Source organism: Sitophilus oryzae, unplaced genomic scaffold (assembly GCF_002938485.1).
Source record: "Sitophilus oryzae breed Bouriz unplaced genomic scaffold, Soryzae_2.0 scaffold_808_pilon_pilon, whole genome shotgun sequence".
NCBI lineage: Eukaryota > Metazoa > Arthropoda > Insecta > Coleoptera > Curculionidae > Sitophilus > Sitophilus oryzae.
Genome location: NW_022147426.1, coordinates 530,615 through 556,705, shown reverse-complemented (window position 1 = coordinate 556,705; position 26,091 = coordinate 530,615). Strand labels below are relative to the sequence as shown.

The 26,091-nt window shown below is 29.6% G+C and overlaps 1 protein-coding gene and 1 long non-coding RNA gene across 7 annotated transcripts in view; one reads left to right on the top strand and one right to left on the bottom strand.

Annotated features, from left to right (window-relative positions):
- Positions 1–707: 707 nt before the first annotated feature.
- The window catches only part of LOC115888723 (cytochrome b5 reductase 4), an 88,834-nt gene continuing 63,450 nt past the window's right edge, over positions 708–26,091 (bottom strand). For 5 of the 6 annotated variants that reach the window (XM_030908539.1, XM_030908538.1, XM_030908537.1 and 2 more), the window contains 10 exons: positions 18,255–18,370; positions 13,829–13,990; positions 11,542–11,701; positions 10,085–10,367; positions 7,172–7,392; positions 6,955–7,092; positions 4,915–5,077; positions 4,647–4,736; positions 1,390–1,516; positions 708–1,145 (listed from right to left, as the gene is read on the bottom strand). In XM_030908539.1, coding sequence (XP_030764399.1) covers positions 1,038–1,145; positions 1,390–1,516; positions 4,647–4,736; positions 4,915–5,077; positions 6,955–7,092; positions 7,172–7,392; positions 10,085–10,367; positions 11,542–11,701; positions 13,829–13,990; positions 18,255–18,370 — 1,568 coding nt within the window. In that variant the 3' untranslated portion in view covers positions 708–1,037. The remainder of the gene's footprint in view (positions 1,146–1,389; positions 1,517–4,646; positions 4,737–4,914; positions 5,078–6,954; positions 7,093–7,171; positions 7,393–10,084; positions 10,368–11,541; positions 11,702–13,828; positions 13,991–18,254; positions 18,371–26,091) is intronic. The other variant, XM_030908542.1, reaches the window with a different exon arrangement.
- LOC115888731 lies at positions 21,812–24,652 on the top strand. The gene is made up of 3 exons (XR_004051298.1): positions 21,812–21,865; positions 22,184–22,356; positions 24,547–24,652. It is a non-coding gene; the product is annotated as an uncharacterized LOC115888731 (long non-coding RNA).

Genomic DNA, 26,091 nt, shown 5'->3' with positions numbered 1-26,091 from the left:
TGAAATAAACAAACTATATCGACAATATTAGTATCTGTACTCTTTAAAAATTTGGTACATCTTTAAAAATAATCTAAAATGTCAGTATTCCATGGGTATATTGATAAATGAGTTCTAAATTACAAGAAAATACATTTTCTACGGAACCTTGAAGAAATAAGTAAAAAATGGTATAATACAATTTGATAGACAATTAAATTGTGCATCTGATTCTTATAAAATATACAGGGTGTTCCATTTAAATTAAACAAGTTATTGTCGTTTAAAACTAATAATTATTTTAAATAAATATTTAGACACTCTGTATAAGGTAGTATTATTTTTATTATTCCAACACAATAACTGATCAATAAATAAACTTCAGTAAATATTTAGTATTAAAAACTTTGATACCCTCGGAGAAATGAAGCCTTAAAATTTATACTGCAATTTCACAAAATTGAAAATATTTCAAAAACGGTAAGGTTTAAGTATAATAAACCTTAATCAAATTTACCTTTATTTTAATCGTAGAAACTAAAAATGTAATAATATACAGGGTGTTCCATTTAAAAAAATACAACTTTGATATTTTTTACTTATTTGGGACACTCTGTATCTTGTAAAATTATTTTTAAATTGTACCTCTAATAGCCCTTCATCGAACCCAAAACTTACAATTTGTAAAAATCTCATCGTTTAGCTACAATACTCCGTGTCGTATGTGGTGAACAACCCTGTATACAGGTATATATTTGGTCAATTCTATGGTTAAATTCATCACAATATCTGTACAAAATACTTAAAAAAAATAAGAAAACAAATTAACAAAAATAAATACAAACGTAAAAAGTATATATATATTATATGTAACTGTATTACTAATAACAACAAAGAATAACATTTTCTGATTTACAATAATACCTTTCTTTATAACACAAAAACTAAATGGTATTCCATATGGGTTGCTATTAAAAAATAATATTGTTGAAAAGTATTTTGTATTTATATCTGATTGTTTTAATAAATATATTACAAATTACAATACAAATGCAGTGCTATCCATCAAATAAATGTATTTGTTCTAAAGGGATTGAAATTTCTTCCAAACATTTTACAGCGAGTTGGTTGAATTCGCTAGGTCCACAAATAAAAGTGAATATGTCCTAAAAAAATGGATGATATTATTATAGAAAGTACTCAAATTTAGCAGAGGAATATTATGTAAAGATATTTGAGCTAGATGCTACAGGGCGTTCAAAATAAATTTATAAAATTTCGAATAATTTATTTAAAAAAAAATCACTTTTTTTAAATGACGCACCCTATATATTATTATTTTTTCTGATTCAACCTTTCAAATAGTGTTTTAAAAATAGGTGTGATATGGAATTACAAGAAAGTGTTTACCCTTATCGTGTATCCAGTGTCTTGGAGATGTTCCTGTATGGCATCCTGGATTAATTCGGAATTTATGTGACCCTTTTTACCATCCCACGTGTTATCAGCCGAAGATAAGACATTGGTAACCTTAAATCTACAAAAAAATGTTAAAAATTGAATTAAACATATTTTTTTCAGTACAATATATTTATAGATTACATGTAGAAATTTTGTTAAAAGAAAAAAAAGTAAAAAATAATGTTTTTGGAGTGATATAAAGTAAAAATCGAGTAAACTTCGTTGACACATTATTAAATTCTGCCTTACTCGTTTTTTTACTCCGCAATAAAATCACAATATATCGAGTAAAAATATCGTGTAAATGTAACCTGCGTAAAATTTACTTGAATTTTTACAAGGATTTTTTTTTTATTTTATTCTAAAAATATTAACACAAGACTAAATTGTTCCAAGTAATCGAGTAAATGTTGCCCTCCTAAAATTTACTCGATTTTTTACTAGGATGTCCTTAATTTTACTCGAAAACATCAATAATATTCGAGTAAATAATTCACAAAATTTACTCGACAATCGAGTAAAATTTACTCGATATGATTTACTTAGTATATTTATAGTGGACTATATTAACAGGCGAGTAAATTGTTTGAAAATTTACCCGATAATCCAGTAAAAATATCTTGTATTTTCGGAGTTACTCGATATATTTTACTCAGATTTTTAGCTCTGAATAATCGAGTAAATATTACCTTCGTAAAACTTACTCGATTTTTTACTAGGATGTCCTTAATTTTACTCAAAAATACCAATAATATTCGAGTAAATAATTCTCAAAATTTACTCGACAATCGAGTAAAATTTCCTCGATATGTTTTACTTAGTATATTTTTACTGGACTATATTAACAGGCGAGTAAATTGTTTGAAAATTTACTGGATAATCGAGTAAAAATATCTTGTAATTTTCGGAGTTACTCGATATATTATTTTACTTAGATTTTTAGCTCTGAATAATCGAGTAAATGTTACCGTCGTAAAATTTACTCGATTTTTTACTAAGATGTCATTAATTTTACTCAAAAATAATTATTACATACACAATATTATAATATTACGCAACCAATAATATTCGAGTAAATAACTCTCAAAATTTACTCGACAATCGAGTAAAATTTACTCGATATGTTTTACTTAGTATATTTTAATGGACTACATTAAGACGCGAGTAAATTGTTTGAAAATTTACTCGATAATCGAGTAAAAATATCTTGTAATTCTCGGAGTTACTCGATATATTTTACTAGATTTTTAGCTACGAGTAATCGAGTAAATCTTACCTTCGTAAAATTTACTCGATTTATTACTAGGATGTCTTAATTTTACTCTAGAATACTGCTAATATACTGCTCAAAATTTACTCGATATGTTTTACTTAGTATATTTCTTAATGGACTATATTAAGAAGCGAGTAAATTGTTTGAAAATTTACTCGATAATCGAGTAAAAATATCTTGCAATTCTCGGAGTTACTCGATATATTTTACTAGATTTTTAGCTCTGAGTAATCGAGTAAATGTTACCTTCGTAAAATTTACTCGATTTTTTACTAGGATATCCTTAATTTTACTCTAGAATACAACTAATATTCGAGTAAATAATTCTCAAAATTTACTCGATATATTTTACTTAGTATATTTCTTAATGGACTATATTAAGACGCGAGTAAATTGTTTGAAAATTTTCTCGATAGTCGAGTAAAAATATCTTGTAATTCTTGGAGTTACTCGATATATTTTACTAGATTTTTAGCTCCCAGTAATCGAGTAAATGTTACCTTCGTAAAATTTACTCGATTTTTTACTAGTATGTCCTTAATTTTACTCTAGAATACTACTAATATTCGAGTAAATAATTCTCAAAAGTTACTCGATATGTTTCATTTAGTAGCCTTCTTAATGGACTATATTAAGACGCGAGTAAACTGTTTGAAGGTTTACTCGATAATCGAGTAAAAATGTCTTGTAATTCTCGGAGTTACTCGATATATTTTACTAGATTTTTTGCTCCGAGTATTCGAGTAAATCTTACCTTCATAAAATTTACTCGATTTTTTACTAGGATGTCCTTAATTTTACTCAAAAATACCAATAATATTCGAGTAAATAATTCTCAAAATTTACTCGATATGTTTTACTTGGTATATTTATTAATGCACTATATTAAGTTGCGAGTAAATTGTTTGAAAATTTACTCGATAATCGAGTAAAAATATCTTGTAATTCTCGGAGTTACTCGATATATTTTACTAAATTTTTAGCTCCGAGTATTCGAGTAAAAGTTACCTTCATAAAATTTACTCGATTTTTTACTAGGATGTCCTTAATTTTACTCTAGAATACAACTAATATTCGAGTAAATAATTCTCAAAATTTACTCGATATGTTTTACTTGGTATATTTCTTAATGCACTATATTAAGTTGAGAGTAAATTGTTTGAAAATTTTCTCGATAGTCGAGTAAAAATATCTTGTAATTCTCGGAGTTACTCGATATATTTTACTAGATTTTTAGCTCCGAGTAATCGAGTAAATGTTACCTTCGTAAAATTTACTGGATTTTTTACTAGGATGTCCTTAATTTTACACTAGAATACCACTAATATATGAGTAAAGAATTCTCAAAATTTAATCGATATGTATTACTTAGTATATTTCTTAATAGACTCTATTAAGGCGCGAGTAAATTGTTTGAAAATTTACTCGATAATCGAGTAAAAATATCTTGTAATTCTCGGAGTTACTCGATATATTTTATTAGATTTTTAGCTCCGAATAATCGAGTAAATGTAACCTTCGTAAAATTTACTAGATTTTTTACTAGGATCTCCTTAATTTTACTCTAGAATACCACTAATATTCCAGTGAATTATTCTCAAAATTACTCGACAATCGAGTAAAATTTACTAGGTATGTTTTACTTAGTATATTTTAATGGACTACATTAAGACGCGAGTAAATTGTTTGAAATTTTACTCGATAATCGAGTAAAAATATCATGTAATTTTAAGGCATAAGAAGGCACTCTAAGGCATAGTAATCGAGTAAATTATGTTATCTTTTTATTAGATTTCACTCTAAAATACTACTAGAATAATACTACTAATACTCGAGTAATTTATTCTCGACATTTACTCGACAATCGAGTAAAATTTACTCGATATTTTTTGCCTAGTATTTTTTACTCAACTTTACGAAAATTAAAGTTTACCTTCTATCTTTCTTTGAGAGTTCTTCTAGTTGAGCTCTAAACAATATGTCCTTTTCTGTTCTGTTATAAAATAATAGTCTTACAAATTGGCTAAAAATAAAGAAAAAAACTATATAAATATATCATTTTACAAACTATAACAATCAAAATTGTTAAACATATTAAATGAAATACTACAGTAAAAGAAATAAAAAATAAGCCATTCTTTTGTATTTGTTGGCTGTGTTAATTTAAAAATTGCTGATAAATTTTAGCATTTTCTACTAACCATTTCTTTATTTTTCGTTCCAGCAAAAACATAAGTAGGCCCAGCATGGGAGTTATACCAGTTCCGCCAGCTAACATTATAAAGGTGTCCCTTTTTTCTATAACCTTCAAGTCCATCCCACCAAAAGGTTTAGAGATCACAAAAGAGTCACCAACTTCCTTATCTAAAAAGACATTTTAAAAATCATTTTGAAAATAACGGGTATGAATGTATACAGGGTTGCTCACCACATACGACACGGAGTATTGTAGCTAAACGATAATATTTTTACAAATTGTAAGTTTTGGGTTTGTTGAAGGACTATTAGAGCTACAGTTTAAAAATATTAGAGATATTAATATTTAAGATACAGAGTGTACCAAATAAATAAAAAATATCAAAGTTGTATTTTTTTAAATGTAACACCCTGTATATTATCACATTTTTAGTTTCTACGATTAAAATAAAGGTAAATTTGATTTAGGTTTATTACACTTAAACCTTACCGTTTTTGAAATATTTTTAATTTTGTGAAATATTTATACAGAGTGTCTAGAAATTTATTTTAAATAATTATTAACTTTAAATGGCAATAACTTGTTGAATTTAAATGGAACACCCTGTATATTTTATGAGAATCAGATGCAACATTTAATTGTCTATCAAATTGTAGTATGCCATTTTTTACCTATCTCTTCAAGTTTCCGTAGAAAATGCATTTTCTTATAATTTAGAAATTATTTAACAATATACCCATGGAATACTGACATTTTAGATTATTTTTAAAGATGTACCAAATTTTTAGAGAGTACTGATACTAATATTGTCCATATAATTCGTTTATTTCATTAAAAAATAAAAAAAAATGTTTAAATATTTGTTAAAGAGGACCAATTAATATGATTCCAGTATTCAAACTACATTAATTGATTGTTTGCGTTGATTAATAATTACCCCAAATACTAAAAAACTGAGTTTTGTATGTGTATTAGATAGTGTGGTAAAAAGTAACACCTTAAAAATGATATTTAATTTTTTGACAAATGCTTATTTATAACAGAGACGTTCATTTTCATAACTTATTATTATTAAGAATAATTTATTAACGAACACAATTAAGTATGTAATGAATTACTATTTGGGCGAAAATAATGGTGTTGTTTTTAATTAATGGTATACTCTTTTATAAAGATTTAAATAATTTTCTTGTTGCATACAAATGGGCTAGTAATATTATCGTTTTGCTAAAAACGATAATATTACTAAGCTGTACATTTTGTACATTTTTTGCTTTAAAAACAACCTAAAATGTCAATATTCCATGGGTATATTGATAAATGAGGTCTAAATTATAAGAAAAAGCATTTTCTCCGAAAACTTGAAGGAATAGGTAAAAAATGGTATAATACAATTTGATAGACAATTGAATTGTGCATCTGATTCTTCTAAAATATACAGGGTGTTCCATTTAAATTAAAGAAGTTATTGGCGTTTAAAGCTAGAAATTATTTAAAATAATTTTTTAGACACTTTGTATGAGGTAGTATATTACTTTTTATTATTATAACACAATAACTGATCAATAAATAAACTTCAGTAAATATTTAGTATTAAAAACTTTGATACCTTTGGAGAAATGAAATTTTTACTGTAATTTCACAAAATTGAAAATATTTCAAAAACGGTAAGGTTTAAGTATAATAAACCTTAATCAAATTTACCTTTATTTTAATCGTAGAAACTAAAAATGTAATAATATACAGGGTGTTCCATTTAAAAAAATACAACTTTAATATTTTTTATTTATTTGGGACACTCTGTATCTTGTAAAAATATTTTTAAATTGTTGCTCTAATAGTCCTTCAACGAACCCAAAACTTACAATTTGTAAAAATCTAATCGTTTAGCTACAATACTCCGTGTCGTATGTGGTGAACAACCCTGTATAATAAATATATTTATCTAGCTGTCTTGCAAAATGTTGTGTGGGGCTTCACACCCTGTATTTCTGTATAATCTAGTATATGAAAATAAGCCTTAAAAAGATATTTAGAAATTTACCAGTGATGTACCGACTGATTCTGCCTTCAGGATACCGTTTCACCATCAAGCAAACATTGTGGTTTTTTCGTTCGTGAGGAACAAATTTTTCAAACAAATTATCAGGCACAGGGGTGTAACTTCGGGAAATTTCATTCTCTGAAAGAAAACAGAAGAGAATAATGATTTTTCAAATTTGGCAAGTGTATACAGGGTGAAAGAAAAATCTTCTACTTACCATTCATAGTTCCAAACAATCTAATATGCTTTCCAACGGGTACAACCACTATACTCTCATCTTGCTTATCTAACATAAACAAATACGTATTGTAATTAACAGGAATTTTCTTTATTATGAAATATTTAGATTTGATTTGTCCGGCCGAGCTATTGTTGTTTGCTGGTTTGGATTGCTGTTTTAATACACCATAGTTCTCCCAAACTCCGCTAACATATTTCCTGAAAAAAAGAAGTTTTTAATGAACGATTTAGTGACGTTTTGTTTTTGAGATACAATGGTCCACTTTATTTTTGAAATATGGACCTGAATTTTTTATTTTCTTGACAGTGATGATAAAAATATACAGGGTTGTTCACCACATACGACACGGAGTATTTTAGCTAAACGATTATATTTTTACTAAAATTTTATTAAGTTTTGGGTTCAATGAAGGACTATTAAAAGTACAATTTAAAAATAATTTTACAAGATACAGAGTGTCCCAAATAAGTAAAAAATATCAAAGTCGTATTTTTTTAAATGGAACACCCTGTATATTATTACATTTTTAGTTTCTACGATTAAAATAAAGGTAAATTTGATTAAGGTTTATTATACTTAAACCTTACCGTTTTTGAGATATTTTCAATTTTGTAAAATTGCAGTAAAAATTTTAAGACTTCATTTCTCCAAGGGTATCAAAGTATTTAATACTAAATATTTACTGAAGTTTATTTATTGATCAGTTATTCTGTTACAATAATAAAAACAATACTACCTTATACAGAGTGTCTAAAAATTGATTTTAAATAATTTCTAGCTTTAAACCCCAATAACTTCTTTAATTTAAATGGAACGCCCTGTATATTTTGGGAGAATCAGATGCACAATTTAATTGTCTATCATTGTGTTATACCATTTTTTACCTATCCCTTCAAGGTTTTGTAGAAAATGCATTTTCTTATAATTTAGACCTCATTTATCAATATACCCATGGAATATTGACATTTTAGATTGTTTTTAAAGCAACAAATGTACAAAATGTACAGGCTATTAATATTATCGTTTTCAGCAAAACGATAATATTACTAGCCCATTTGTATGCAAAAAGAAAACTATTTAAATCTTTATAAAAGTATATACCATTAATTAAATATAACACCATTATTTCCGCCCATATAATAACTAATTTCATACTTAATTGTGTTCGTTAATAAATTAATCTAAATAAATGTGGATTTGAGTCAGAAATCAATATAATAATATAATAATAAGTTATCAAAATGAACGTCTCTGTTGTTATAAATAAGCATTTATTAAAAAATGAAATATCATTTTTAAGGTGTTACTTTTTACCACACTGTCTAATACACATACAAAACTCAGTTTTTTAGTATTTGGGGCAATTATTATTAATCAACGCAAACAGTCAGTTAATGTAGTTTGAATACTGGAATCATATTAATTGGTCCTCTTTAACAAATATTTAAACAGTTTTTTTTTATTTTTTAATGAAATAAACGAATTATATCGGTAATATTAGTATCTGTACTCTTTAAAAATTTATTACATCTTTCAAAATAATCTAAAATGTCAATATTCCATGGGTAAATTGATAAATAAGTTCTCAATTACAAGAAAATGCATTTTCTACGGAAACTTAAAGAGATAGGTAAAAAATGGTATAATATAATTTGATAGACAATTAAATTTTGCATCTGATTCTCCTAAAATATACAGGGTGTTCCATTTAAATTAAACAAGTTATTGCCGTTTAAAGCTAATAAATATTTAAAATAAATTTTTAGACACTCTGTATAAGGTAGTATTTTTTATTGTTCCAACACAATAACTGATCAATAAATAAATTTCAGTAAATATTTAGTATTAAAAACTTTGATACCCTTGGAGAAATGAAGCCTTAAAATTCTTACTGCAATTTCACAAAATTGAAAATATTTCAAAAACGGTAAAGTTTAAGTATAATAAACCTTAATCAAATTTACCTTTATTTTAATCGTAAAAACTAAAAATGTAATAATATACAGGGTGTTCCATTTAAAAAAATACAACTTTGATATTTTTTACTTCTTTGGGACACTCTGTATCTTGTAAAATTATTTTTAAATTGTACCTCTAATAGTCCTTCATCGAACCCAAAACTTACAATTTGTAAAAATCTCATCGTTTAGCTACAATACTCCGTGTCGTATGTGGTGAACAACCCTGTATAATAAGGAATATGTATTACTATAAGATACAATAGTGGAGTGCCCAGAGACTTTTACCTCGGAATTCAATTACTGTGAATGTATTAATGTAAAATCTTCTGTATTGTGTTTTATAGATAAAATACTAAAATGTTTACCCATTTTTTTTCGTTGCTTTTAATTTTTTATTTTAGTAATTTTAGTAAATTCTTAATTATTTCCTTCTTAATATTTTGATTTTTTAATTCTTTTTCTAAGTAAATTTATCGAAATAAATAAATCTAATACATAAGCTATACCTATTCTGCTTATATTCTAATCATTGAAATTTTGATTGAAATCGAATTATACAGGGTGGCGCGTCATATACGACGCGGTTTTTGCAAGGAGAACAAAAGTTTGTATTGAAGTGAAATTTTCTGAGCTTATGCAAGTCAATTTAAAGTATTTTCTAAAATTTTGTAGAGTTCTACAGGGTGTCCCCAAATAAAGTTACACATCAAAGTTATGTTTTTTGTAATGGAACACCCTATTCTAAAAGTGTTAGAAAGTATAATTTGTGAAAATTCTAAAAATAAAAATGAAAAAGTAAATATTTTGATATCTCCAGAAGGTCTAACTTCCAGCTTAAAAAACTTTTTAGACGTTAAGTTTTTAAGAAAACATTAAAGAACACGTCACTATCAAACATTCTACATTCTATATGAAATACCCTGTATACCTGAACGTCAACTCCACTTTCCCAGTTTCCAATGTCATTCTCACGTCACAAGGCCAATGAACTCTATCGAAAAACGTCATTTCATTCCTGAATATCGTCTCATCGTAAGTCAGAGTAATCTGCAAAGCTGTCCCAGAAGTTGGAGTTTTGTGTACTTCAACCAATGGGTTTGAGAAAGATCTTGTATAGAAAATAATTGTTATTGAGTCGAGTTTCTGTATCCAGTCAAATCTTGGCAGTGGATGACTTGGTAACTCTGAATCTTCTTTGATAGGAGACTCTACTACAAAAAATTAAAAAAAAATTGTTTCATGTAAAAAGGAGAAACTAGAAGTTATAATACCTATATTATCTTTTAACTCTCTTTTTGACACAAGGTGTCATACATAAGTCCAAATATTTTAATTGGTAGTACATTTTGTCGACCCCAGAAAAATACTCATAAGTTTTTTTTTTGTTAAAAAAATTGTACGAAATTTTTAATTTTTCTTGACATTTTCCGGGAAATTTTAAAAAACTTTTTAGAGCTGCAGGTTCATTACCCTAATGTTTCTTGACGGTGTTTCGAAGCCTTGCAATGTTGCCACCTCATACGTTACCAGATTCTACATATTAGTGTGTTTATAAATTCAAAGTAATTTTAATTTTGTATTAAATACATTACAAAAATGAATTTTAATTATACCAGTTGCATTATTAATAATACTAGAAGAATGAAGAATAAAAATGACACTTTTGCGACTTTTTTCAAAAACATGCGATTTTTTCAAACGCCCCAAATAATTTTTTAAACAATTTCAAACATTCCAAATAATATAAAAAAATTAAATGTAATACCTTTTATGTAATTATATATCGAGAAACTATGGTTACACTCGTTGAATTTGACACTTCATGTCAGTTTAATAGTATATTTTCGTACTTTTGTGCTTAGGCGCAAAAGTGCTTTACTTTTATGCCTAGGCGTTAAAATGACATTTTTATATTGTCAATCACGTCGCAAAAATTAATACTTTTGTGACGTTTGAAAAAGAACTTATTTTTTTACCATATACTAATACATTCTTAGACATATTTTTAACTAAACTTGAAAAATATAAATCTTAAAAATTATTACAGATTAAATTGTCACAATTACAAAGTATTTTCAAGCAAGTTAGGTGTAGACTTTTTTGTCGATGTGGCAACACAGGACGTCCAAAAAGTTGAGAGTCAGCTGACTGCCGGTTGATATCAGCGGTTCTCAAAATGTAAGCATTATTTTAACTCGGTTATTTTCAAAAGTTACTGGACTATTTTAAATAAAATATATAACAAGATCACTGTAGCAACAAATTCAAATAGAAATAAAAATAAATAAACAAAAAAGTGGGTGTACAGTACGTCTGTCCGTTCTGTAGGTACGGGGTATCCGTGAGAGGGGAAACGATATCAATGACAAAAAAATCAATGATTACCTTGAGAATCGGGTGTTTTAGGGGAAGACACTTCCACTTTAGTGCTAGAAGGTTTTTCTCCAAAAAACAGTGCTTCTGTATCAACATTGGGATCGATAGCTACCAGCTTTCCTACATAGCACTTTTGAAGAATTTGTTCGTAGTTAACCCACGGATGTATCTAGAAAAATAATAGTTATTTAATCTAAGTCGACTTAGTTGTACCGGGTGTTTCCAAAAAGTGGCTCACCCCTATAACTTTTTTATTTTTTCAGATAAAAAAAACGAGATTTGGTATATGACTGTTATTTCCTGTTTCACTGGAAATAACTACAATTTTGGATTTTTAAATGGCACCCTCGGTATTTTTTTACTTTATTCGATAGAAAATGACACGCTGAATAGAATGACATATCATATGTCTACATTCTCGTTTAAAATAATCATCTAGAGTGCCATGGCTGTGTTAAAAACACTAATTTTTAATCAAGGAACCTTGAAAAATAGATTTGGTCATCTAATGTTTTTCGTGTTTTGTCCTGGACGGTTAAAAGATGCCCAAATCGTATTTTTAATCATAGATCATTTTTTTTTAAATGGAACAAAGGTAGCTCATTAGCAAATTTGGAAAAACCATTTTTTACGAATAATTTGGTACCATACACTTGGTATTTTGAATCAAATTGTCGTTATTAATCGTATATCACAATTTCAAATAAACTAATGCCAAAATGTAAAAAGTTACATCAAATGAAGTAAAAAATACCCGCGGTATGGTGCCATTTGAAAATCAAAAGTTGTAGTTATTTCCGTTAAAACAAGAAGTGACCGAAAACAATTGAATACGTCAGTCAATCCCAATCAATCAATGATTTATGTCATATATTAACATACCAAGTGGAGGCTAGGAATCAGTTTGAGTATTTTCCAAGAGTATGGTTTGACACACATTCAGACACCATAGATAATTTTATTTCTAAGTTAAATAATCGTTTTCCTTCCATTAAATTTACACATGAAATTGAGAACAACGACAGATTACCATTTCTAGATGTATTAGTTATTAGAAATACTAATAATTGCCTGGAATTTGATATCTATAGGAAAAATACCACTACACGCAGATATATTCCTAATGAATCACATCATAGTGTTGAACATAAAATGGTTTGAGTTTAAATTTCTTAGTTCATAAATTACTTAGTTTCCCACTTTCCAACGAAAGATATGAAATAGAAAGAGATTACATTAGGAATGTAGCGGAGTGTATAATGGATATTCTCCTTCACTAGTTGATAAATTAATTAGAAAACATAGGTATAGGTTAATGATTTCTGAAAATTCGACTCTTCAAGCGGAGAAAGATACGTCTAAATATTTTTCGATACCGTTTGATAGAGAGTTATCCCGTGGTCTAAAAGGAATTTTTAAGAATGTCAACAATGTACATGTGTATAGTGCTAATAATAAATTACAACAATTATTAGGTAATCCAAAGGATAAAACACCTCCACTGGAAAGGTCGGGTATTTATGAAATTTCGTGTAAAGATTGTAATCAGAAATATGTTGGGCAAACTAGAAGATCAATATTAACTAGATTTAAAGAACATTTGGCTCAGATAAGATATGGTAGACCGGATAAATCTTGCGTTGCCGAACATATTGTTGATAAAGAACATTGTATAGATCTTAATAATTTAAAATTAATTAAACAAGTCTCAAATTACAGGCAATTAGATGCATATGAAAGCATCAGAATTAATAAATGTAAAGATAGTATGAACAGAGCCAACGGTCCAATTCCTTCAAGTTCTTTGTTCCTACTACTCTAGTGGCGGAAATCTAACTGTTACGCTCAGTGGGCTCTGACTCGGTTGGCTAGATTTTGCCACGCCCACTCGGTGCCCACTGAGCGGGTATATAAACGCTCAACTTGTAGATTGTACTTTAGTTTATAATCATCTGCTGATGATGCTAACATGGTTAGCGAAACGCGCGTCCAGTGTAAAAGTAAAAGTGTTTTGGTGTATTGTGGTGATATAGTGTTTTTATTTTGCAACATACCAAATCTCGTTTTTTTTATCTGAAAAGTCACTTTAGTGAAACACCCGGTATAGAAAACACTGAATCGAAATGCCAACAAAATATAGAGATCAAATATGACAGCAACTGTCAAATCGATTTGGTCTCAATAATTATTCTAGATCACTCATCCCGTGATTTTGCAAAAAAAAACTGGAAAATATAGGTACCTTAAAATCGAAAAAAAGACGGCGTCACAGTGACCTTTGAAATCGAATAACTACCTGTTCGAAAAGCGTGGTTGCGTCAATTCCAGCACCTTTCATCAGTTCCTCTTCACCTCCTGGATGAAAGGGAAAATACTCAGTAATATTATAGACCCGTCCACGTATAGCTGTCCACGCATCTGATCTCCTACTGTGCTTCGCCAGTTCTTCTTTTACTACCTAAATTATAATATTAAGTTTAAATTAAAATTAATAACAGAATATACAGTGGGTTTTTTAAATTAGCTTTTCTTTTAGTTTTTACTATTAGATACGTATAGTGGAGGGCCCAGAGACTTTTACCTCGGAATTCAATTACTGTCAATGTATTAATGTGTATTGTGTTTTATAGATAAAATACTAAAATGTTTACCCATTTTTTTTCGTTGCTTTTAATTTTTTATTTTAGTAATTTTAGTAAATTCTTAATTATTTCCTTCTTAATATTTTGATTTTTTTAATTCTTATTCTAAGTAAATTTATTGAAATAAATAAATCTAATACATAAGCTATACCTATTCTGCTTATATTCTAATCATTGAAATTTTGATTGAAATCGAATTATACAGGGTGGCGCGTCATATACGACGCGATTTTTGCAAGGAGAACAAAAGTTCTCTAAAATTAATTTTAATTTTCTAAAATTATGTAGAGTTCTACAGGGTGTCCCCAAAAAAAGTTACACATCAAAGTTATGTTTTTTGTAATGGAACACCCTATATAATAATTGATTTTTGGATTCTAGTAAAAAAATAAAGGTCTGTTTCATTAGAAAAATATATGACTAAAATGTATAGTTTTTGAAATACATTCACCGGCACGAAAAATAGGCACCTTAAAACTTTGATGTATTTTAAAGGTTAATATATTTTATTTTAATGGGCCGATTTTGATGATTTTTTAAGCAGTGTGTTGCCAAATTATTTGACTTCTTAGTATCTTTTTCTAAATTAAAAATGAAACTCCCCATCTGTTAATTATACGAGGAAAAACAAAATGTTGATATTTTTGATGAAAGTTTGAAACGCCCTGTGAAATATGTTAAAACAGCAAGAAATTTAAAAATTATTTTATCATCTAGATACATCCTTTCCCGATGGTTTGTTTTTTTGCTTCATCTCATTAGCTTTATTTTTGTTGGAAATATTCGGTTTTAAAGAAGGCACTAACATTTTTCGTTGCAAAGACTATGCCTTTGCTTTTGGGCCTAGTCAACACATCTAGTAAGTTCTGGTCCCGAAGCAAACCTTATGTCAACTAATAAACTCAGTTAGCATCATCAGCAGATGATTATAAACGTGGTTAGCGAAACGCGCGTCCAGTGTAAAAGTAAAAGTGTTTTGGTGTATTGTGGTGATTTATTGTTTTATTTTGCTAAATCAGATTTTTTTGATTTTAATTCAAAACAATATTTAAATCAAATTTCTAAAATTTAATTAAAATCTAAATTTATATATTTATAATTTATTTATTTTTGTTTCCTAAAATATCTTGATTAAAAGAAAATATATAAAAGTGGACAAACGCTGTCTTTTCTCCAAATAAAATACTTATTTAAGAACCACACTGTATTAATGAGGAAAATGCATGTTTTTAAATAATGTTTTTAAGAAATAGTTCATATAATTACAAATTGAACAAAAAAAATCGTTGATATCGGTTAAGAAATGCCTCTAATATAAAATAATTAAATGTTGTTAATTTAAATGGCCGGGCAAACGCTCTCTACCGCGCCTTGCCGCTGTGACGTCACCCGCCGTTCTTCTGGTTCAGTGGAGCCAGACTTTACACAGTTTGCTTTTAAACGCTGTTGAATCCGAGTCAAAATTTTAGTTATTTGTGTTAATTAATACATAATTAGTAATTAAGGATATTTATAAATAGTAATGGATGAGCGAAAACAGAAAAAAATGGTCCAAGGCCATGAGAAGAGATGAAAAGAAAAACGTTAAATTATCCTCTATTTTTACGATTTATTGTTGTGAAGATCATTTTGATGTAAGTTCATATATTTATGTTTATTGTCTTACATACGTATATGAAATTTGAATGTACAGGGTTATTCATTATATTTTGACACCCATATACAGCCTTAACTGCAAGTTTTAGAAGAAAAGATTAAATAAAAAAGTTGCATGGTTTTTCATATACTCTCTTTTAAAATTAATTCTAGTTATACAGGGTGTCTCAAAAAAGGTGGTGCGGAAAATTGTAGGTATTTTTCGCTTTTCAACTGTCAATATTTCGTAAACATTTGAAGATAGGTATAGGATATTATACATGAAATATATCTAGAAAATCTAGAAATTTCCGAAGAATCCAAAAATATATAGGGTGTTTCACTTAAAAAAGTAACTTAATTTTGGCGTTTGCTTATGGGACACCTTGTATAACATTTTCATTACTGATAAACAATTTATTTCCTATAATTTCGTAAAAAAACAATCTTTAAAAATAACAAGGGTAAGGGGGTGTCAATATATAAAAAAACTTTCTTTTTCACGCTATGCTCTGGAGTTATTTTTCCACGTACTAAACAAATATTTTTGTCTCTTTTCACTTCTACATAACCTACAGCATTATCTCCATACGTCTCCCTACCTGATCTGAAAAATAAGTTTATAACATTAATTTATAACTATATAAAAGTTCGTAACAGTAGGTACTTACTTAAATATGCCTCAGTAGTTATACTTAAATATGCCTCAGCACTACAAAGAATAAATGTTACATACCTCTCTGTTTTTTTCCTCGTAATTCAGCACCAATAAATTGGGAATTTGTATTTATAAAAGCAGTCAACATAAAAGCATGGACTTTTGGCAAGTTATCTGATTGTGCTTTTACAAACCCGGAATCTGTCATTACTTAAAAAATTCTCAGAACACATATAAATAATAACTGCACAAAAAAGCTCCTCCAATCAACGCTAAAAGCAACAAAAATGTCTTAGTACGCCACCTAAATACGTACATAAACGGAACACGTCCACAGAACACACTAAAGAAGAACGCTAACTCCCATGCATTTTTTAGTTTCAAAACGGTTTCAAATTTGTAAAGAAATCTGTAATCTGTATATTGCAGTGGCGCCATCTAGCCACCCAGGAAAGTAACAAATGTGGCGGCAAATTTAAATAGATGCAATTTATTTTTAAGCAAGACGTATGACTTGTTCGCCAGTTAGAGCCAATCAGATTTCTACAAAATAATGTGTAGTCATCTGATTGGTCCCAAGTTGGCAAACAAGTCAAATGGTAAAAAACAAGGATTTATATATAAAGGTTAAACCAGGTTAAACTATTGTAAAGTGTTAAATGGTTGGCTTATATAATTTTATGTGCATAAAAACCTACAATAAATAATTTAATTTAATTTACAGAAAATTATACCATGAAACATTTTACAAACAAATAAAACAACAGATTAAAAAGTATAATATTTATTATAGTACCAGATTTAAGAACACATAAGAAATATCGTTGGAATACAAGAGAAAGTGACGTCCATTAGAAACAATGTTTTATTTACGTGTATTTTTTACATATGGACTTGAACAATTGTGTAATATCACATTGTGGAGTTTATGTACAAAAATATGGAGTTGATCACTTTTTTTTGTAAAAATATATGGCGTTGTAAATATTACATTGTTAAAAAATAAAATTCAGGAACATTTGGACTTGGTTAGGTTACCTCACCTCACTTTCTTGGATTATTAAATACAATTGTTAGATAAATCAAAGACCTTTAACTTAAACCTTACCTTTAATAAAGATCTTAAAAATCAAACACAAAACAAAGTTCAAAAAAATTCAAAAATACAAAATCACGATTGTAAAATGAAGATTGCAAAAAACACAGCCAAACATCCAGAAAACAGCGAAACACACATCTCCGTTCAATTGCAAAACACAACTGAAGAGGAAGGAGGAAGCCGGAAACGGAAAACTGATTTGACATACAGAACAATGACAGAACATAATTAATAGGCCTATTTAGGCAACTATAAAAACAATTTTGTACGCAATTGTTAGGCAACTAGAAAAATTAAAATAAAAAATACGCCATCTAGCGCCCCAGGAAATTACTACCCCAAAAAAAGATCGTTCAAGGTCGTATATCTCAGTTGACTGGCCCTGAACACGTCTGGCTGCTGCTGGCCATCGCGCGTCGACGAGAACGGCGGGTGACGTCAGACCAATAGATAATCGTTTCAATTCGCGAGGCGTCGTTTGCGTTATCCATAGTATTTTAATGGCCCGTTTTATAAAATTGTGGTACTGCTTTCAAGAAAAAAGTTTTTTCTTGCATTTACACATATTTATTCTAATAAATTGAACAGTTTCTGGCGAAAAATAAAATATATGCATCTTCCTCATTGGATTTATTCCAAAACACGTAACTACAATTTAAATTCTAAATTGAAAATCGTTATTTCTTACCGATAAACTGCCGGCTGCGGATCCTAATCCTGTCAAATCCTTGCCAGATGTGCCCAATCTAATCCAGTCCATGAGAGAATGGCCAGGCAGTAACGCGACCTTGTTTCTAGGATTGCCTAGAACAAAAAATAAACAGTTTTTTATAATAAATTTCATAAATTCGACAAAAAAAATTCCGGTAAATATGTATTTTTGCGTGTAATTTTAAGGCCTTCAATATTTCGGTTTATTTTTCGTATAAAACTTTTTCCATTTCACTGAAGAATCTAATTTTCCAAGTTCTCCTTTGAGTACTTTCTGCTTTTTAAAAGTTCAGGAGATGTGAGTCTGTGTTGGAGAGAGGGTTATGAATATTTAAGCACATAACTTTTCTTCGATGGTCTCTAAAGAAATAAACATTTACGGAAAATGAGTAAAATTTTACTTTTAATTTATTTTAAACACCAAAAAAAAACCGTTTTTTTTTCGGTTTTTACACTGAATATTTTTCAGAATAGTATATTTTTAGGACATACATTTATACGAACTTTTTTACTTATTTCTATTTGCAGAATATGTTCGCGAAGTTTACCGAGACCCTGTATAAGGCAGGGGCGTAGATAGGTGTAAGCTATGGGGGTGGTACTATGATTAAGCCGCAAAAAAATCACCGTCGGAATTTTTTTGTCGAATTAAAACGACGGCGATTTTTTTGTCTTCAAAAAATATATAAAAACAAATATAGATTTGTAAATAACATAAACAAAAATGAAACAACGACGTTTATTAGTTAATTTTCTATAAACTATAAATAAAAAACTCTAAACTATCAAAAAAAACTATATAAACTATAAATAAAACTACAAAACAAAATCAAGTTTTCTAGTACGCTGTTTGGAAAACCTATCAATAACAGCATCAACATTTATTTCAATATCTTTATGGATATTGATTAGAGTTAACCCCACTAATCTGTCCTGGCCAATAAGAACACTTTGTATGCTTTTAATTAGATCGAACATATTATAAACGATAAATCAACATAATTAAAAGCATACAAAGTGTTCTTATATGTCGGATATTAATTTAAAAAAATCCTTTCATAGTCAATGACTATTTCAATTCTCGTATCTCGTCAAGCGTCAGGGGGGGGGTACTGTCCCCCAGTACCCCCCCCCCTTATCTACGCCCTTGGTATAAGGTAAGTACAGTAAAAAAGCTATTTTGCTAATGCCTGACGATGTTTACGACGAAAACAGATATTGAATCCTTTCCAGAAAAGTTTCCAAAGATGCAAGGTCGACAAACAGTATAAAGAATTCAGATAAATTTTGAAAGAATGGATAAAATGGATGACCAGAACGTCTACACACAGAATAACAAGTCAATTTATAACAGAAATACCGTATTATCGAAAAAAAACGCCGTCCCAGTCGTCTAGGGAATTATAATCGGAATGATAATTTTGGCAAAACGTCATTTACCAAAAATTGACATAAATCTTGTCAAAAATTACTACTAATTAAACATTAAAAAAAGGATAGAACCCCGTTTCAAGATACACAATTCTATTTCCAAAAAAAATTTTTCTGGAATTTAAACTATACACCAGTTAAAAATCATTTTTACTCAATATAAAAATAACTTACAATCTTCCTAAGCGCCGTTAAAAAATAAAGAAGTGTATAGTCCAAATAAATGACGTATAGAGCTTGACCTCGCCGAAAATTATCACCGATTGTCATTCCCCAGCAGTCTTTGACGGCATTCGTTGAGAATGTCTGTATTCTGTATGTAGCTAAAAAGAAGAAATCGTTTATAAGATGTGTTACATTCTGTCGAATAAACGTACTGCTACAAAGTAACACATTTTACTGCTGTTTGCTGGGGCTGGGACACACTAAAAACTTTATATTTCTTCAAATATGTACGTTGTCCTGCAAGGAATTCAGGAATACGATCGATGGACACTGATACTTTTTCTTTGTCACATGAAAACCTTATTTTAAAGTAGTTTTCAGAAAATATTTTCAGTAAAAACCAGGTTTGGAAAAAATAATGATTTTTTTTAAATAAAAAATCGGTAAAAATAGGTATTTTGAACTTCTAGTTCAGAAATATTTTAGTACTAGGCAGAATAGCTTTTAGGCATATTAGACTAAAATAAAAACGTGGGGCCCCTCTGAAATCCTACCTATGGCAAAGCATATCTTTATACGAGGCATGTTTTTTAAGTAAGTACCGTTTTGGAATTAAAAAAAAACGTGCAAAGATATCGCAATAATTTTATTTTTACATGAAAGCCTGTACCTTAATCTACTTTTCTACATAATTTCCGTGAATATTGAGGCACTTGTCATAACGTGGCACCAGTTTTTCAATACCCTCCTCATAAAATTCTGCCGCCTGACTGGTTAACCACTGTATCACAACTGTTTTGACTTCGTTATCGTCTTGAAGACGCTGACCGCCCAGGTGTTTCTTCAAGTGCAGGAATAAATGGTAGTCACTGGGCGCCAGATCAGGGCTGTATGGAGGATGATCAGAGTTTCCCATTTAAAAGATTTGATGAGATCTTTGGTCCGATTAGCCACATGTGGACGGGCATTATCATGCAGCAAAACAATACCCTTACTCAACTTGCCACGTCTTTTGTTTTGGATTGCACGGCGCAGATTGTTCAATGTCTCACAATAAGATGCTGCCTTGATTGTCTCATTACGAGGCAGAAACTCCACTAGCAATACTCCTTTTCTGTCCCAAAAAACTGCACATGATTCTCCGGGCAGAAATTGTTTGCTTAAACTTCACTGTTTTGGGTGATGATGAATGTCGCCATTCCATGGACTGTTGTTTCGATTCTGGTGTTTCGTAGGCCACCCATGTTTCGTCACCAGTAACAATTTTGTCTAAAAAATCTTCACCTTCATTGTGGTACTGCTCAAGGAAAGTCAATGCACTGCCTAAACGTTGGGTTTTGTGCAAATCCATCAACATTTTCGGAACCCAACGTGAACACAATTTCCGGTAATTCAAGTTCTCGGTCACAATGCGATACAAAACACTACGAGAACATTGAGGAAAGTAGTCGCACAATGATGAAATTGTAAAGCGTCTGTTTTCTTTCACCTCTTTGTCCACTTTCTGCACCGAATCTTCATTAACGACCGAAGGACGCCCACTCCGTTCTTCATCATGCACATTTGTGCGGCCATCTTTAAATGCTCTCACCCTTTTCCTTACCATTCCATCACTCATAATGGTTTGTCCGTAAACTTCACAGATCTCACGATGAATATCGATCGGTTTTACGCCTTTAGCACTAAGAAATCGTATGACAGCCCGTACTTCACAATCGGCGGGGCTCACGATTGTCGGAGGCATCTTAAACACTCAATAAACAACATATACAATGAAGAATCAGACTGTACTGGCGTCTGTGCATAGACAAGAGATGCAGGTAACCAGCGCGCATGCGCGGAACGCCGACCGTAGCGCTGCGGCGGCGGAATCGCAAAACGGTACTTACTTAAAAAACATGCCTCGTACTTTGGTAGATCATGAGCTCGGCGTTCGCTGGTGAAGCCGCCACGGCTGGTTATTGATTGTCAAAATCTCCAGTTACGATTATAGTAAGTCGATGCAATCCACACTTAGTATAGAAGAAAGTATTACAGCAATAATTAATGGGCCCCACGTTTTTATTTTAGACTAATATGCCTAAAAGCTATATATATTCTGCCTAGTACTAAAATATTTCTGAACTAGAAGTTCAAAATACCTAATTGTTATTATTATTTTCTAGTTTTCAGTGCACATAAGATAAAACCGTTTAACTTAAAAGTTTTTTACCGATTTTTTATTTTTAAATAGAAAAACATGTTTCATTATAACAATATAATTTCTATAGTTACTAAAAAGATCAATTTCTTTATTATCCTTCAAAATAGAGATCAAAACGTCAATTCATGGTCAGTTCCATGTCAGTTCCAACAAAGGCTCCAATATATAGCTCCAAGTCTGAATGAAAGATGCCAAAAATCAAATACCCATCGACTTATAATGATAAAAACAAAAAGGAGAAGGTGTCCGAAGACAAACCAAACAGGGAAGATCTTTCCAGGTACAAGAAAAATGTCTAAATTTAGTTAAAAATTTGTATTCTTGTATTTTATAATATATATACAGGGTGATTCAGATTTTACTAGAATAACTTCAGGGATAGATAGAACTAACCGAAATAATGATAGTTTGTATTATAAATTCAAATTTTAGCGCCATTTTACTCCAAGCGGAAGCGTTCTTGGAGTATGGTTTATAATACAAACATGGCTGAGAAACTTAAATGGAAATGACGGTTCATTAAAAATAGTTTTTCCTCCAAGATGCAGAGGCGCAAAATATTAAAACTGTCAATATTATCAATGCAAATGTCAATATCTGACAATAATAAAATTTGATTTTTAACTGTCACTCAGAGACGCTTTTGTGATTTTACGGTTTGATTTCGTTTTGATTTGTCGAATTATTGTAAAATTAAATTCCTTCAGAGTTTTTGCCAGTATTCTGTTTTAGACAATGTTTTTTAAAAATGGTGGGACAATTTGTGTTTTGTATAGACTCTTAATTATTTTTTATCATGGAGTTTAATTGTTGTACACCTGGTTTCCGAAGAATACAATGGTAAGTAAATTAAACATATCTACTTACAGTTATAGATTTTTTAAATTAGTACTGCTAATAAATGCTACTTGCTGAGCAGTTATTTAATATTTTTACGGTGAATTAAGGACGCGCGTTGTGTTATATTAGCATGATCAGCAGATGATTACATCTAATTTAATTTGTTTTTATTATTTCAGGTCTCAAACGGAAACAAACTGGGAATCTTGCCTACACCAAAATTATATAGCCGTTTCCAATTCACTTCAAAGGGAGGAAAATTATGTAAAACTGCCTGCTATTTGCTGAAAACCGCCAAAGATTAAATTATAACTGTAACAACTTAATATATACTATTTCTAGTCTTTTTAATATATTTTTAATTAATATCCGACATAAGAACACTTTGTATGCTTTTAATTAAGTTGATTTATCGTTTATAATATGTTCGACCTAATTAAAAGCACACAAAGTGTTCTTACATGTATGTCTAAATTTATTTTAAATTAACTAAAACAACCCCCCTTCCCCGCACCCCTCTCTTCCATTAGTATTTCTTCCTCCGACTACCAGAGGCGCCCTTGTATAATAAAATTGAAATGTATTATAAGTTGCCTATCTATTTAATAGTATAAGTCTTTTATCTATGAATACAAACTATCATTATTTCGGTTAGTTCTATCGAGATACCTGCAGTTATTCTAGTAAAATCTGAATCATCCTGTATATACAGGGTGTTTCAAAACAAATGCGAAAAACTTCAGGGGGTGATTCCTTGTCTAAAATAAAGGGTAGTTTGCTTTATAAACGTTGGGTCAAAAGTCAACCATTAGGGAGATATCGCGGTACAAAGATGGCGGAAAAATAATGTTTTTATTTTTTATCTTGAAAACGAAAAGAGATAGACTAATGAAATTTTACGGAAGCATTACTGTTATGAAAACACACTTTTTGGTAATTTTTTCACTTTTTTAAAATGAGTGGAAGGGGTTGAAATAAACTACCCCTATCATTCTTGTTAACGAAATTTAAAGAAAAATCTTATCAAACACATGCAAAACAATTACTTTGGATAGTTTAGTTTGTTTAGAAACTTTTTTATCTCTTGTATTTTTTTGATAAAACTCACCGATTTGAAATTAAAAAATAAAATGTAAAGCATTACATGTCAGGACTAAAAATATTTTTAGATAAAGAATCTAGTCGGCCGCTGTCACTTTTTAAGATGTTTCTAATATTGTTTTATTTGACATTACCCTACTGCAATACGTTATTATCTAGATTATTATTATTATCATTATTATCATTATTATTGCTAGATAAGTCGTAAAGTTACTATTTGACAAAATATTACAGTTATCAGTGTATAGTTCACATACAGTATGTCCCTTGATTGTCTTTACAAGAAGAAAAACTTTTTTATTATTGACATTTTAAGAAAAATGTATTCTTCATTCAAATAAAAACATTATTTTTCAGCCATCTTTGTACCGCGATATCTCCCTAATGGTTGACTTTTGACCCAACGTTTATAAAGCAAACTACCCTTTATTTTGAACAAGGAATCACCCCCTGAAGTTTTTCGCATTTGTTTTGAAACACCCTGTATATACTTGTATTTTATAAGTAATATATTTTATCAATTTTTTAGAGCTCTAAACTATCTCTTGGGCGTCTCAGTTCCATTCTTCGTGACCATGTTAGGTATAGTTTTGTATTTTAGTATAATAGGAGATGAATGTTGATATTAATAAAGATATTTTATAATTATTTTGTAGTTTTGCAGTTTTTGAGATAATTGAAACTAAAAGAACTGCCTACCAATTTTTTACTAACATATTTTAGTATACGTGCCTCCCGGCGCCAAATTTTTAGTCAAATTGAACTTAAGACAATAAATAAATAAAAAAACTCTGTATAGGTATATAACAGTAGAGAGTCCAGGATGCTAAATATAAAAAAAATATTATAATATTATGTTAAAAAAATCTATTGCATTTTGAGCAAACCCTTGTTTAAATATTTATAAAAACAAATTTACATTATTTGTGTATTTCCTGTTCATATTATTTTTCACATTTGTGTGCAGATTACTTTTTTAATCTTTATTGAAAATACGAATGAAAACCTCAAATCGTAAAAATAGCTATAGAGCTCACGTAAACAGCGAGAAATGTGAAAATGTATATGGAAATTTATTTGAATTTCGAATGGGGCCATTTCCAGTACAATGAAAAGCTGTTATTGCTAGATAAGTCGTAAAGTTACTATTTGACAAAATATTACAGTTATCAGTGTATAGTTATAGACATTTTGAGAAAAATGGATTGTTCATAAAAATTTTGTACAGGGTGGGTCAAATTCGACGCTTTTAAATGGAAACACCCTTTTCTATAGGAGATAGACGATAACTAGTATCGGTGTCTGGAGCCGAATTTTCATCAAAAACATGATGGTGAAAACCGCACATCAATATCTGTTACCGTTTCGGAGTTACGGGGTGTTTTTCAAAAGTGTGCATTTTTAACAAATCGCTGTAACTTTTTTGCTATGGAAAATTTTGTATTTCAATGAAAACATTTCCAAAGCATCTTTTTACGTAGAATTTAATGGTTTAAGTATAATTTTTTTAAAATTAATAATTTACGGGTTATCAACAGAAAATTTGATTTTTTATTCGGGACACCCTCTGTATTTTTAATTAACTGAAAAGAATTTAAAATTACCTTTTCAAAAATATAGCACACTTGATATTTTGTTATAATCCTCTCCGAAATACAGAATTTTTAAAAGTTCGCCACTTTTAACTAGTAGGCTTTGGACCCCTTACTGATGATATGCCCTTAATGAAACTCGAAAACATATTTTTCCAGCAAGACGACGCACCGCCTCTGAACGCTGAAGTTATCAGCAAATTTTTGCAGCAAATTACAAAAATAATCGAATAACTAACCAAGATCCCAGCCGTTGGCCGTCGAGGCCGCCTGACTTAGTGCCCATGGAACTAATCCTACGGATATATTTGCGGAAGAATAAAGGTTTCTTATTCTTCCGTATAATCTAGACAAGAATTAGAAATACTTAGCAGTTAAGAGAGGGTATCTTTCACCCCCACTGAGTTAATGAATTCCGCGAGAAATGTTCAAAAACTACCCCGTCTGTCCATAACAGAAGACGGTCGATATGTCGAACACCT